Source organism: Myxocyprinus asiaticus, chromosome 41 (genome assembly GCF_019703515.2).
Source record: "Myxocyprinus asiaticus isolate MX2 ecotype Aquarium Trade chromosome 41, UBuf_Myxa_2, whole genome shotgun sequence".
NCBI lineage: Eukaryota > Metazoa > Chordata > Actinopteri > Cypriniformes > Catostomidae > Myxocyprinus > Myxocyprinus asiaticus.
The window spans coordinates 16,072,986-16,085,583 of NC_059384.1; the positions used below are offsets into that span (position 1 = coordinate 16,072,986).

The 12,598-nt window shown below is 36.8% G+C and overlaps 1 protein-coding gene across 7 annotated transcripts in view; it reads left to right on the plus strand.

Annotated features, from left to right (window-relative positions):
• Positions 1-12,598, plus strand: part of LOC127431439 (phospholipid-transporting ATPase IB-like) — a 102,219-nt gene that overhangs the window by 62,333 nt on the left and 27,288 nt on the right. For all 7 annotated transcript variants that reach the window (XM_051681829.1, XM_051681825.1, XM_051681826.1 and 4 more), the window contains one exon: positions 10,448-10,620. In XM_051681829.1, the coding sequence (XP_051537789.1) occupies positions 10,448-10,620 (173 nt within the window). The remainder of the gene's footprint in view (positions 1-10,447; positions 10,621-12,598) is intronic.

Here is a 12,598-nt window from a genome sequence, read left to right on the forward strand (position 1 = left end):
AAAAAGTTTTCAACTTGAAATCGGATATTCCGCCAGCTCTCTGTAGCTGTTTGAATTGATCTAACTGAAGTACGTTCCTCTGTGGTAAACAGAGCGGAACTTCTGAATTCTCGTGTGAACTCGTCAATGTAATGACGTCACATGACAGTGACATGAGGCATTCAGTGTTTATAGGAAGCAAATTTTTTAATTAGCGATTGGTTTTTCACACAAACATATCGATTCACTTCAGAAGACATTACTTGATCGGCGGGAGTTGTGTGGATTACTTTGATGCTGACTAAGTGTGCTTTTTGGACCGTCAGATATTGGTGTCCATTCACTTGAATCGGATGAAGCTAAAAACCTGGGATACTTTCCTAAAAATCTTAAATCCTACTCTGATGAAGAAAGAAGGTCATATACTTCTTGGATGGCCTGAGGGTGAGTAAATTATCAGCAAATTTTCATTTTTGGGTGAACTATTCCTTTAATGGTCAGTGTGCCTAGGCCTTTACTTGCACCACAACACAGTTTTCATGGTCACAGTGGATGAGGATAATAAATGAGAATGTTTTAACAGTTTCTCTTCTGCCTCTAATGGGCGGCCATTTGCGGTAAATGATACTGTAGTTTTGAAAGTTGTCCAACCGCATTATAGGATTAATTGAGTGAGTGTTTAATGGGCTTTTACTTGTTCGTTTTATGCAGTTAGTACAAGACGTTTTAAGGAGATGGGCGGCGCTGATTGTAGTCAAAATCCCTGAAAGAATTCTTTCTTATCTTACAGAGCACTTAAAATAACCCATGATACCTCAGACACAACTGGGATGAGCCTAATGTCACAGCTGTGTGTGTGTAATGAGTGAGAGAGTGTGTATTGTGTGTGACAGCTGCTGAACCCAGTTGCACCAACATATCACAGTCCTCCATGTCTTCGTCCTCTCTTTCTCTTTGTCTCTTTATCTCGCTCTCTTTCTGTCAATTATATAATGCAAAAATGAGTTCATTGTTGATGGTGTGGTTAGTAGATTTTCTCTCCATCTCTGCTGTCAGGCATCTCCTCCATCTGCCAACAGCTCCCAAATTTACAGGAACTGTGTGTGCATTAGAGTGTGCTCAGCAGCAAGTGTGTTTGTCGAACGAGGAGTAACGCAATCTCCTTTTGGCGCTCCATCTCGTCAAAACAAATTCTGGCAGCAAAGCCTCCTGGGTAAACATGATGTCTTTTGAATCAGACTCTGTGACAAGTTCCATCTGTCACTCTGTTGTGACACACACACAGTCCCATTTAGACAGCTGGTGTCCTTTTAATACACACAGAGTTATTCTTGTCCTAACATTTTCTTTCCCTTTTCCTTTGTCACACATATTCTTGTCATAGCCCACACATATTCCTTCTTTCTTTTTCAGACACACATAAAAACAATGTTGGCGTCTCAGACTCTCTGATCAGTGTGATTGGCTGAGTTCCATGTTTCATCAGTCACACCAACAATCCCCCTCTGTTGTCACACTGCCTGGATTACACGACTTACACAAACATGCTTACTGTACTCGCCATTAATCATAAACACAGAGTTGTGCTCCGCTTTGCTGTACCTTCTTTGTAGTACAAATACGATGCACAACCTATTCACACAGCTTTTTCAATGAAGAATTGAGTGCATGCACAAAATAACCTACATGTGATTTCAAGTATATCTTTTTAACACACACATAAACACACTTTATGGGTCAGAACTTTACAGGTCTGCATGTGTTTTTATAGGGATGTTGCTTGTACAGTGGACTTTAAAATTCTATGAAGTCTCAGTCATTTTTACACTACTATCTAAAATCTGAATACCAGAATCTGATTGGTCAATGACGGCATTCTGCTGTCAAATAATTTTTGGATAATGGCTGCTAAAGTATATAAATGCTTTTTCATATCTCTTTTTTCACTCTGCAGTCTTTTTCTTCTCACATAATAAGAATATTTCAACTAAAAAAAATATTCCTTGTCAGTTTATTTATTTGCTAATTAGAGTTGTAATTAGGGCTGGGTGATATATTGAGTTTTACCCAACATTATCACAATGATTTTACTACCGATATAAAATTAAGCAATATCCTGAATATCACAATGATTTGTCCAATTTTTTATTTTTCCACTATGTTTCCAAAAGAGGGCGTCTTCAGACAAATTTTCACAATCCTTCAGGGCTGCACAATAAATTAAAATAGCATAAAACTAGCAGTGTTGCCAAAAGTGATAAGGCTGCCATTTAGTTAAATGAATACACAGTCTTTGTGAGTGAATGGATGACACACTCTTCTATCCACGTGCTGAGCACGATACGCTGTTTTCAGTGGTCTCAGAGCGGTTCGCATGCAGTGTGAAAGCAAAGTGTTGCAGGTTCACACATTTGCGCAATTCCAAATTTGTAACCGCTATATTGTACAAATCTACAGATGAGACACTGTCTCACAAAAAAATGAGGAGTTTACAGTGCTTCACCAGATTTAAACGAAGTTTTCTGCCAAAATAAAAGCTCCAGGTAGACGTAAAGTAAATACAATAGAAATGTATTAGGGCTATCATTTTAACGCATTAATTCAGTACGATTAATTATATAAAAAAATAAGGTGTATAAATGTTTTACGCAATTAATCATGTCCCCGGACCGCAATGAGGAATATTCATACCATCGGAGCAATTCAAGCTTGAAGTACCAACTGTTTTCCCCAGGAGAAATCGAAACTCCAGCTGTATAGGCAATGCGCAGCTTATACAGAGAACAAACCACACTCACCGACAGCAGACAGCACAACATGAGGACACATTCTTGCATTCAAAAACTTGATGGAGTGCAAATCCGAACGCAGGAATCTCAAGACGTGTTATTCTAAGTTTCAAACTACGTTTAACTTGACACAGCGACCTAAAAACAGTATGTTTATGACACGATGCATCCAAAGTGAGACGCTCCAAAAGCATCCGTCTGATGCAGGTGTACATTGACAACATTAACCTTAGAAAACCCCTTAGAATAAATCTCGGACTGAGTGATGGTTCAATTGCAAAATGGATTGCTGTGAACTGTAGGTAAATGATTGGCTTATGTTCCATAATATGGAAATAAACAATATATTGGATTCAAAAGCTTTTGTCTTATCAATACTTTACTCATCTGCCACAAAAATGTAATTATTATTTTTTATAATATATGTATTTTAAGTATTTAAGTATAACTATTAATAAATATTTCATAATTATATATTAAATTATTGTTATTTGAGGTGCTTTCTCCACAAATATTTATATATGCGATTAATTGCGCTTAATTTGATGAATTGTCATACCAAGTAATTAATTCGATTAAAAATTGTAATCGATTGACAGCTCTACAATGTATTACTATTACTATTGCATTAAAAAATATATAATCCTCAAAATAATAATAATAACAATTCAGTATTATATAATAATAGTAAATCTGACTGGGTCCCACAATAATAATTCAGTACTATAATAATATTGGTAAGACTTTACAATAAGGTTCCATTTGTTAACATTAGTTAATGCATTAGGTATCATGAACAAACAATGAACAATCTTTTTTCCATCATTTATTAATCTTAGTTCATGTTAATAAATAAAATACAGTTGTTCATTGTTAGTTCATGTTTGTTCATATTGCATTAACTAATGTTAACAAATACAACTTTTGATTTAAAGAATGTATTATTATATGTTGAAATTAACGTTAACTAAGATTAATAAATGCTGTAAAAGTATTGTTCATTGTTAGTTCATGTTAACTAATGTTGTTAACTAATGTTAACAAATAGAACCTTATTGTAAAGCGTTACCGTAATATTCCGTGTTCAAATACATAATAAATACCATGTTCATTCACAAAAATTTGCGTTTATTTTGTTATAATGACCAGCTGACTGTACTAATAGTATATAAATCATGATCCTGTGTGTGTGTGTGTGTGTGTGTGTGTGTGTGTGTGTGTGTGTGTGATAGAGTGAGAGAGAGAGAGAGAGAGAGAGAGACTGACCTTGCTGCTTTGTGCATGCAACACTGCCATTGAATTGATAAGGTGACCTGCCATATGTCACAGCAGTTGGCCTTAATATCTCACTTACTTGTGTGTGAGAATGTATGTGTGTGCATGTGATTTCTCTATGAATGGCGAATGTGATCTGTGATATGTCACACCAAAGGGGCCATTCTCCTCTATTCTAAATATAAATGTGATAAGATCCCTTTCGCAGGAACTGGAAAAAGCTGCAGTGTGTGTGTGTGTGTGTGTGTGTGTGTGTGTGTGTGTGTGTGTGTGTGTGTGTGTGTGTGTGTGTGTGTATCTCTGTACTGGAGTGTTTTCTATATACAGTTTGTATGTGTCTTTGTGAGAACATGTACTTAATTCAGTTCCCAGCTCAAAGACGTACGGAAAATAAAATTTTGCTTGGATAATGAAATACATTCGCTACTGACATCTGTCATAGAGTGACATAGAAAAATGTACAGCACATTCAAAATAGGGGAACTTTGGAGTTCTTAATAAGCTTTAAATTTGGCCAAAACACTCAATGATGTCTCAAGAGTTCTCTTCAAGATTTCCCATTAAGAGTTTTCAATAAGAATTATGAAGTAGCAGTTCATCACATGGGCATCATTCAGACATCATTGGCAGTGTTAGGGGTGTAAATTTGACATTTCATCACAATCTCTTGGCCTGCGATCCGATATTTGCTGATACTTTAAAGTCTGCTGCAATATGATTTCGATTTGATTTGATTCAGGACCCTGCGATCGATATTCCGATACTATGTGCCTATTTTACACAATCAATTAATTTCTTTTTTGCCCTCAAATGCAACCATAATATCATTTGAATATTTTATTGAGCTCTCTGAAAAGTGCAAATTAAGTATCCACATTGGGACATCCACAACAAAATATGGTACTTCAGATGTTGAAAAAAATTATACAGATAATAATCTAAAAAATAATGTCACACACTGATGATCATCAATTGTTTGATTACAGCTTATTTTTCAGTTTAATCCAATTCAAAATACTTACATACCCATGACTTGTTTCCAAATATCCTTGCTATCCACGGTTTTCTTTGTTACAGCTTCCACAGTTGTAATGAAACATTCTGTTACAGTTAACTGGGATAAATTTTAGTAAGGGTGTTGATGTTTAGATATGTAAAGTCTTATAACTGATGTTAGTGCTGGGCAGCAGGAGTTTCTCTTCCCTCGTTAATGCTGTTCAGAATGTCGGCGTTGTCAAGATGTTTCACGTGATGGTTGAACTGCTCCGTGGTACTTTTAAATAGCAAATTCTCATGTACATATCAAATGGGTCACATGCGTAAAGATATCGATGGAAGCCTGAATTAATCGCGCATGTGAGCCGCTCTGCGTTTGTCACGAGAGCTCGCATTTTAAGGAGCGCCTGGCTGACACGCGCACTGATCCTGTCACTGGTCTGGAGCTCGCATTTTGTGGGAAGCCTGGTTGATGCATGCGCACATATAGTAGAGTGCAATTTGGCTTCACAGACCCTGCGCACATCCTTGTCCCACATGAAAAACATATTTAGTGGGAGGCCTGGGTAGCTCAGCGAGTAAAGACGCTGACTACCAACCCTGGAGTCGTGAGTTCGAATCCAGGGCATGCTGAGTGACTCCAGGCAGGTCTCCTGGGCAACCAAATTGGCCCGGATGCTAGGGAGGGTAGAGTCACATGGGGTAACCTCCTCGTGGTCACTATAATGTGGTTTGCTCTGGGTGGGCTGCGTGGTGAGTTGTGCGTGGATGCCGCAGAGAATAGCGTGAAGCCTCCACTCCGTGGTAATGCGCTCAACAAGCCACGTGATAAGATGCGCGGATTGACGGTCTCGGACGCGGAGGCAACTGAGATTCACTACACCACCACGTGGACTTAGAGCACATTGGGAATTGGGCATTCCAAATTGGGGAGAAAAAGGGAGAAGCAAAAAAAAAGCATATTTAGCACTCATAAAGTGAAATGAATGTAATAAGATTGCTTTATCACAAACGGAAATGCGTACGGACGGGGCTGATATGAGAGTATTAAAATAAAGGTGCATCTTTAAAAAAATTCTATATCGATATTTACACATTGTATTGATAACATTGGATCGTTGGTTATTGGATCGTTGCATCGATCCAGATCGATGGATGGTTACACCCCTAGGCAGTATATTAGTGCCTGTGTGCCCCTTCCATCCTGTCAATCAAATATCACATTAAATTTCATCACCACCTGAACTCTCATCAGACACACAGGCTGTATCCTAAATAATTTTGAATGCACTAATCTTATCTTGCATACTACTGTATATATTATGAATAGTAAGTGAGATTAGGATAAGTGCATAGTATATAAAAAACTGCTTAAAGTGTACTAAGTGTGCCTGGATGGCATACTATTTCCGGTGGATTTTTGAAATATGCATCCATGCAAGCTGTTTAGGCTGATATATCCCATAACCCCATGCGTTATGAAAGAATAGGGGTATTTGACATTCTCTCTCGACTTCTTCATTTGTAGAGAAAAGGCATAAAATGTGAACCCTAAAGTATTAATACATTTTAATGTAATGAGACACTAGCATTAACAAAAAGTTCTGTTGTATCAAAATGGACTTATATTATCTGCTAGTATTTCTCAATAATGCTGTACTGTCTTACTACATACTTCAAAGTATGCACTTTCGCATCACCAGTGAAAAAGTATGCAAACTGGAATTCAGCCAGTCAGTAGTTTGTCTTTTAAGAATGTGAAAAATTGTGCTTTGAAAAGAATGAATGTAATGTTTTCCCCATATTTCCCAATATTTTCTAATAGTTTCTGATATCATCCAGAGTAAATTATATTACTCAAGGATTCGCAAGGTTATAGGGCATACAATACACCTTCAGTTTGTAGTAATGGAATGGGAATTCTGTGTTCCATATGTGGTTGACTGGTGGATTAATTTGTGTCGACTGTTGACGGTTCCCAAGTACACTGTATTGGCAGCCATAATAGCGAGGGAGGTTTGACTGGCATGTTCTTTCAACTTATTAGCACCTCTGTGTTGGGTTATTAGGATGTTTACTGCAACGTAAAGCTAATTGCTCAAACATACACAAACCCTTGCTCATATGCAAATACACAATCTTTAGGAGGTCATTAATGCAGTGATTTAATTGTTAAATAAATAAGACGTTCAAACAGTCTTGTTAGTCCTAGAAAAACATTTATAAACTCACACCTGGGAGAGAGACAGTGGCTATGTCTGAAAATGCTGAATTCGCAGACAGTATATGGAGGAAGGAAGGTAACAACGTCCGAATTCAATATTTGCGTAACATCCTGTCTACTACTGGTCGCTTTTCAAGGCAGGATCTATGCACTGTGTCCCTTTCTCCCTTTAGATATCCTACAATCCTGTGTGTGCTATTCAGCAGGTTGTGGAAAGAAAGAAAAATGGCCTCTAAAGGAGTGGTTAAACCTTAAAATGCATGGCTGTTTAACCAAACACTCTTACATATTCTGATCTTTAGAGACCCGGCACTTATATCTATTACAAATGGAAGAAAATGCAACAAGTCTAGAACAGGATTCATTACTTTCACACTGAATTTCCTGAGACGCAGCTGGGGTGGACGAGAGCTGTCTTTAACAATAAACTGAGTTAGCTGGGAAATTTATTTCAGTTGGTAATTAATTACCAGTAGTAGTTTTCTTAGGCCACTGTTTATACACATAGACACAACGACACACTCACAAATGCTTTGATTTTCAGCACCCCACTGATCCATAATCAATCCTAATCTTCCATTCCGTTTGTGTTGTTCTTTCCCACTTGTTTTCCCAGGAAAAGGTGAAGGCAAAATGGAATTCCCGATTAAAAAGATAAACACACACACACTCACACACACACACACTAAAGAACAAAACATGTTCTGGTTGAGCTGAGGAGAGGAGATGAGCTCTAGTTACACAGGAATCTTATTGGCTCAGCTCTGCTTGTATTTATATAGTCTGAGCACTGAGACTCATTTACACACTGATTCAAAGCAAGATATTGATTGGAGTTGCCAGTATGGAGTGAACTCATTCAACTGTATGATATGCAAAGGCTTTCGCTGACGGGGGCTTTCTACAGCTGTGTGCATGTATGTTTGTGTGTGTATGCGTGTGTGGCCGCCAGCGACATGCCTTGTTGCGTGCTGTGTCATCCACATGGTTCTTGTTAGAGAATGAAGGATGTTTGTTTTCTCTATTAGTGATTCTCTCCCCATTATCAAGATCACAATCAAAAATCGCCTCCAACCACATTTAAATAAACACACACATGCACATATTTCACATACTCTTTTTATCTCTCCATGTCTTTTTTATCTCAAGCATGCACGTGTGTTCACACACACACACACACACACACACATGCACATTTACTTGGCTATCTAAATGAGACATTCTACACCATAGACTAGGAATGTACCGATACCATTTTTTTCTCTCTCGATCCTAATTTGATACTAGTTTTTTATTTTTCATAATCAGTTTAGAATGTTTATACCTCACTGTGTGGAACTGATTGGGGTTAGTCTTTTATATGTAAAGAAACAAAAACCTCTAACTACACAATTTTTTTATAAAATAGAGAAAACAAAAAAGGATTATATAAAAATGTGTAGCCTATTAAGATTTTTTTTTTTTAAATAGTCTACCTTTTTTATTATTTATTTAATATAAAAAATAATAATAATAAATATTAGAATTTTATTTTACTATAGTAATATATTTCAGTAGTAATTTCTTTAAAACCCTGGGGCTTTTATTTTGACGGAACACTCCAGGAAGACGGTGACCATAGAATGTGTGGGCTAGTTCACAGTAGTTTAATATACTTTTCATTCAAAATCTGGTGAATCGCTCCTCCGGTTCCTATCTCATAGCAAGTTATAAAGTTTTATACAAATTTTATACCAAAGTTTCCCAGTTGGATGGAGATGTAAACTTCCAACATGGTGGAGGAGAGTACGGTTTCTGTAGTGAATGACAGGTTTTATTCATTTTTCTACAGCAAATAGTTAGCACTTGCTGTTTCGGTCATAGTCAATTATGGATATCAGCAACATTTTGATGCATGTTGTACATTTTTACACCATGAAAATAGCTTGTATTTGACTAAAATTCCATTATCATCAACAGGCTTACTATGTAATATGTATTATGGTGTCAAAATAAAAGTTCTTCAAGAAATATGTATGAATAAACCTGGCATCGTCCATGTTTCCTGATCTTACCGACAACAAAGCACTTGAACGTGACACCTTGTAATTACCACTTCGATCTGGTTAGAAACGTCAGTATTGGAGCTGGTAAGATCCAGGTATTGGATCAGTGCATCCCTAGCATAGACCTCCTTTTTTGTATAAAGTTAATCATAATGACTACAGATTAACCCAAAAATAAAAATCTTTGAATTTATACATTTACATTTTAAATGTAAATAATTACTTTTACTTTATTAATCATTTTTTACCTTTCAGCATGTCCTCAAAGGGAGGTTTCAGATTTAGCTAACCTCTGGGGACAATTTTGTCCCCAAAGTCTAGATAAGTAAAAACAAACACATATTGTAGTATTTGAGCTACTATCCTCATTAGTGTGTTGAATGATGCTGCTGTTTATTTGTACACAAACAGGAGTTTGAATTGAGGAAGTGACAGAGACATATACTTCTTATTTTACGAACTTGGGTTAGATCTGGGACTCTGTCTGTCTGTCTCATAATGCGTTATAGATCTCAGTACATAAGGCCTAAACAACCTTCAAACTTCAAGACTTTTCCTTTTTTCTTTTTTCTTTTTTTTACTTTTAGGCATGTCTTTAAGTCAAAATCAAAGTTTCTTGAACTTTCCTTTACTAGTTTTCTTCATCTTTTTCTTTTCTTCTCTTCCTTTATCCTTTATCACATTTCTTTCTCCCTCTGTCCTTTTGTCCCTCTCTCCACGTATAAAGCTCTTGTTGGCCAACAGTTCATGCTTTCGAGTCCTTTCAGGGCTTAGAGTGTCTCGGGTGACAGGATGATGTGTAACAGGTGTGTGTTTGTGTGCATGTGTGTGTGTATGAGAGTGAGAGATTGTGGTGCTAACAGCCCCAATGACACCACTTAAAACATCCCCTTCAACTTCCTTTGGCATTACACTCTTGCTCCCATGTGTATGCGTGAGAAGTATGGTGTTAGGCAAATATAAGGAAATGTGTGCTGGCTTATTTTCTCACGAAGAGATTAGGATGGTTTTATGCAGTTAGACGTGTTGTAGAAATTAAAATGTTTTTTTAAAAGGACAAATATGAATGTATTGTACAGCAGTATGTTTAGGATTTCTTTGCATGTGTGTTTATAAAATTGGTCTTTTCTTGTACTCAGGCAACCAGGGCCACTCTAACAGCTCACTGTTCCTCGCTGGGTGACAGTTTGAGGAAAGAGAATGAGTTAGCACTTATCATAGATGGACAGACGCTCAAATACGCCCTCTCTTTTGAAGTGCGGCAAGCCTTCCTTGACCTCGCCCTGTCCTGTAAGGCCGTCATCTGTTGCAGGTATACACACAAACTTTCTCAAAAATATATACACATCTCTGCTTCAGAGCCTATACCCTGTAAATATAAATAATGTATTGTCATCATTTAATTACCCTCATGTTGTTCCAAACCCCTGCCATGTTCTTTCTGCCATCAAACACAAAAGGAGGTGTTTTGCAGAATGTCCATGTTGCTCTTTTCCATACAGCGAAACTGGATTATGCTGGCAACCTCCAAAAAAAACAGCAACATAATAAAAAAAGAGGGGAATTAATTATTTTTTTGGAGCTTGACAGTGTGTGTCACCACTCACTTCCATTGTTTGGAAAAGAGCAGTTTGGACATATTGGGCATTCAGTGTTCCACAGAAGAAAGAAAACCAAACAGGTTTCGAATAACATGAAATGATAACATATTTGCAAATTAAAGGAATAGTTCACCCAAAAATGAAAATTCTCTCATCATTTACTATAAGAATATCTCAGATCTGTAGTTTCATATATTGCAAGTGAATGGTGACCAGAACTTTGACACTCCAAAAATCACATACAGACAGAATAAAAGTAATCAAGTGGTTAAATTCATTTCTACAGTCAAATGGTAGGTGTGGGTGAAAAACAGATCAATATTTAAGTCCTTTTTTTACTATAAATCTCCACTTTCACTTTCACATACTTTTGTTTTTGCCGATTTGTATTCTCCGTGCATATCGCAACCTACTGGGCAGGGAGGAGAATTTATAGTAAAATAAAAAGGACTTAAATATTGATCTGTTTCTCACCCACACCTATAATATCGCTTCTTAAACCACTTAAAACATATGGATTACTTTTATGCTGCCTTTATGTGCTTTTTTGACCTTTTGTGTTCAGCAGAAGAAAGAAAGTCATATACATCTGGGATGGCATGATGGAATTTTCCTTTTTGAGTGAACTATCCCTTTAATGCCAGTCTTAAAAACTGTAGTCTAACATCCCATATATATATATATATATATATATATATATATATATATATATATATATATATATATAAGGGCATCAGCAGTAAAACAGTCATGTGAACAGCATGTGTAAACAAAAAAACACATCATTTATTTAAATATAAAAAAAAAAAAAAAAAAAAGGCTGTGTAAGTGTGTGCACGCTTTTTAGTAAAAGGTTGTGTTTTGCCCTGGGTGACTAAATAACTGGTGAAATAAAGAGCTTGGCTCCCAGAACAGAGGGGCTGTGGAGAGGTAATATAATATACTGAGCACTGTGCAAATGTCAAGCTAATGACTCACTTACTGTCATTATACACACTCACACACTCTCATACACACTGGTAGACAATACAGTCATTCATATAGTATTAAGTATTATGAGTGTTTATCTGAATATAATCTGAATATAAATAAGCAGTCTGTGTGGCGTGTTGTAAGCTTTGCTGTTTTGATTCAATAAAAAAGTGTGTTTCCATCAGTTGTGTGTGTCAGAGAGGGAGTAACTGACTTGCTGTTGCATTAAGCCCATATCCGGACTCTGGTCTCCAAGGCCTTACTAACAGGCTGAACTAACCTTTCCTCCCTCTCTAGCACCCCCCACACTGTCCCAGAACTACATGAATCCACACACATCCTGAGACAGCCAGCAGAGAATGTGTGTGTGTTTGTGTGTACAGGTTACGCTACTGTGAGGGCCAAATTGAAGAAAAAAAAAATTTCCTCAAAAATTTAGTGAAACATGACTAAACCTGACTTGTAAGGTAATTTGAAGTGGTCTTCACAATTTGAAATGCTCATTAACTGACTAAATCATGATTTGCTTTAAATAAAATAATGTCAGACGTTTCTGTTAGGGTTAGATTTAGGGGTAGGGTATAGTAAATTTCATTATCTTAGTATGAAAACTGCCCTCACTAATAAGGAAGGGCTCAAAAGCCTGAGTCCACATTGAAAAACTGCCAAATGTTTTAGGATTTATTTTTTTTTAAATAAAGATATGTTATGACAAAA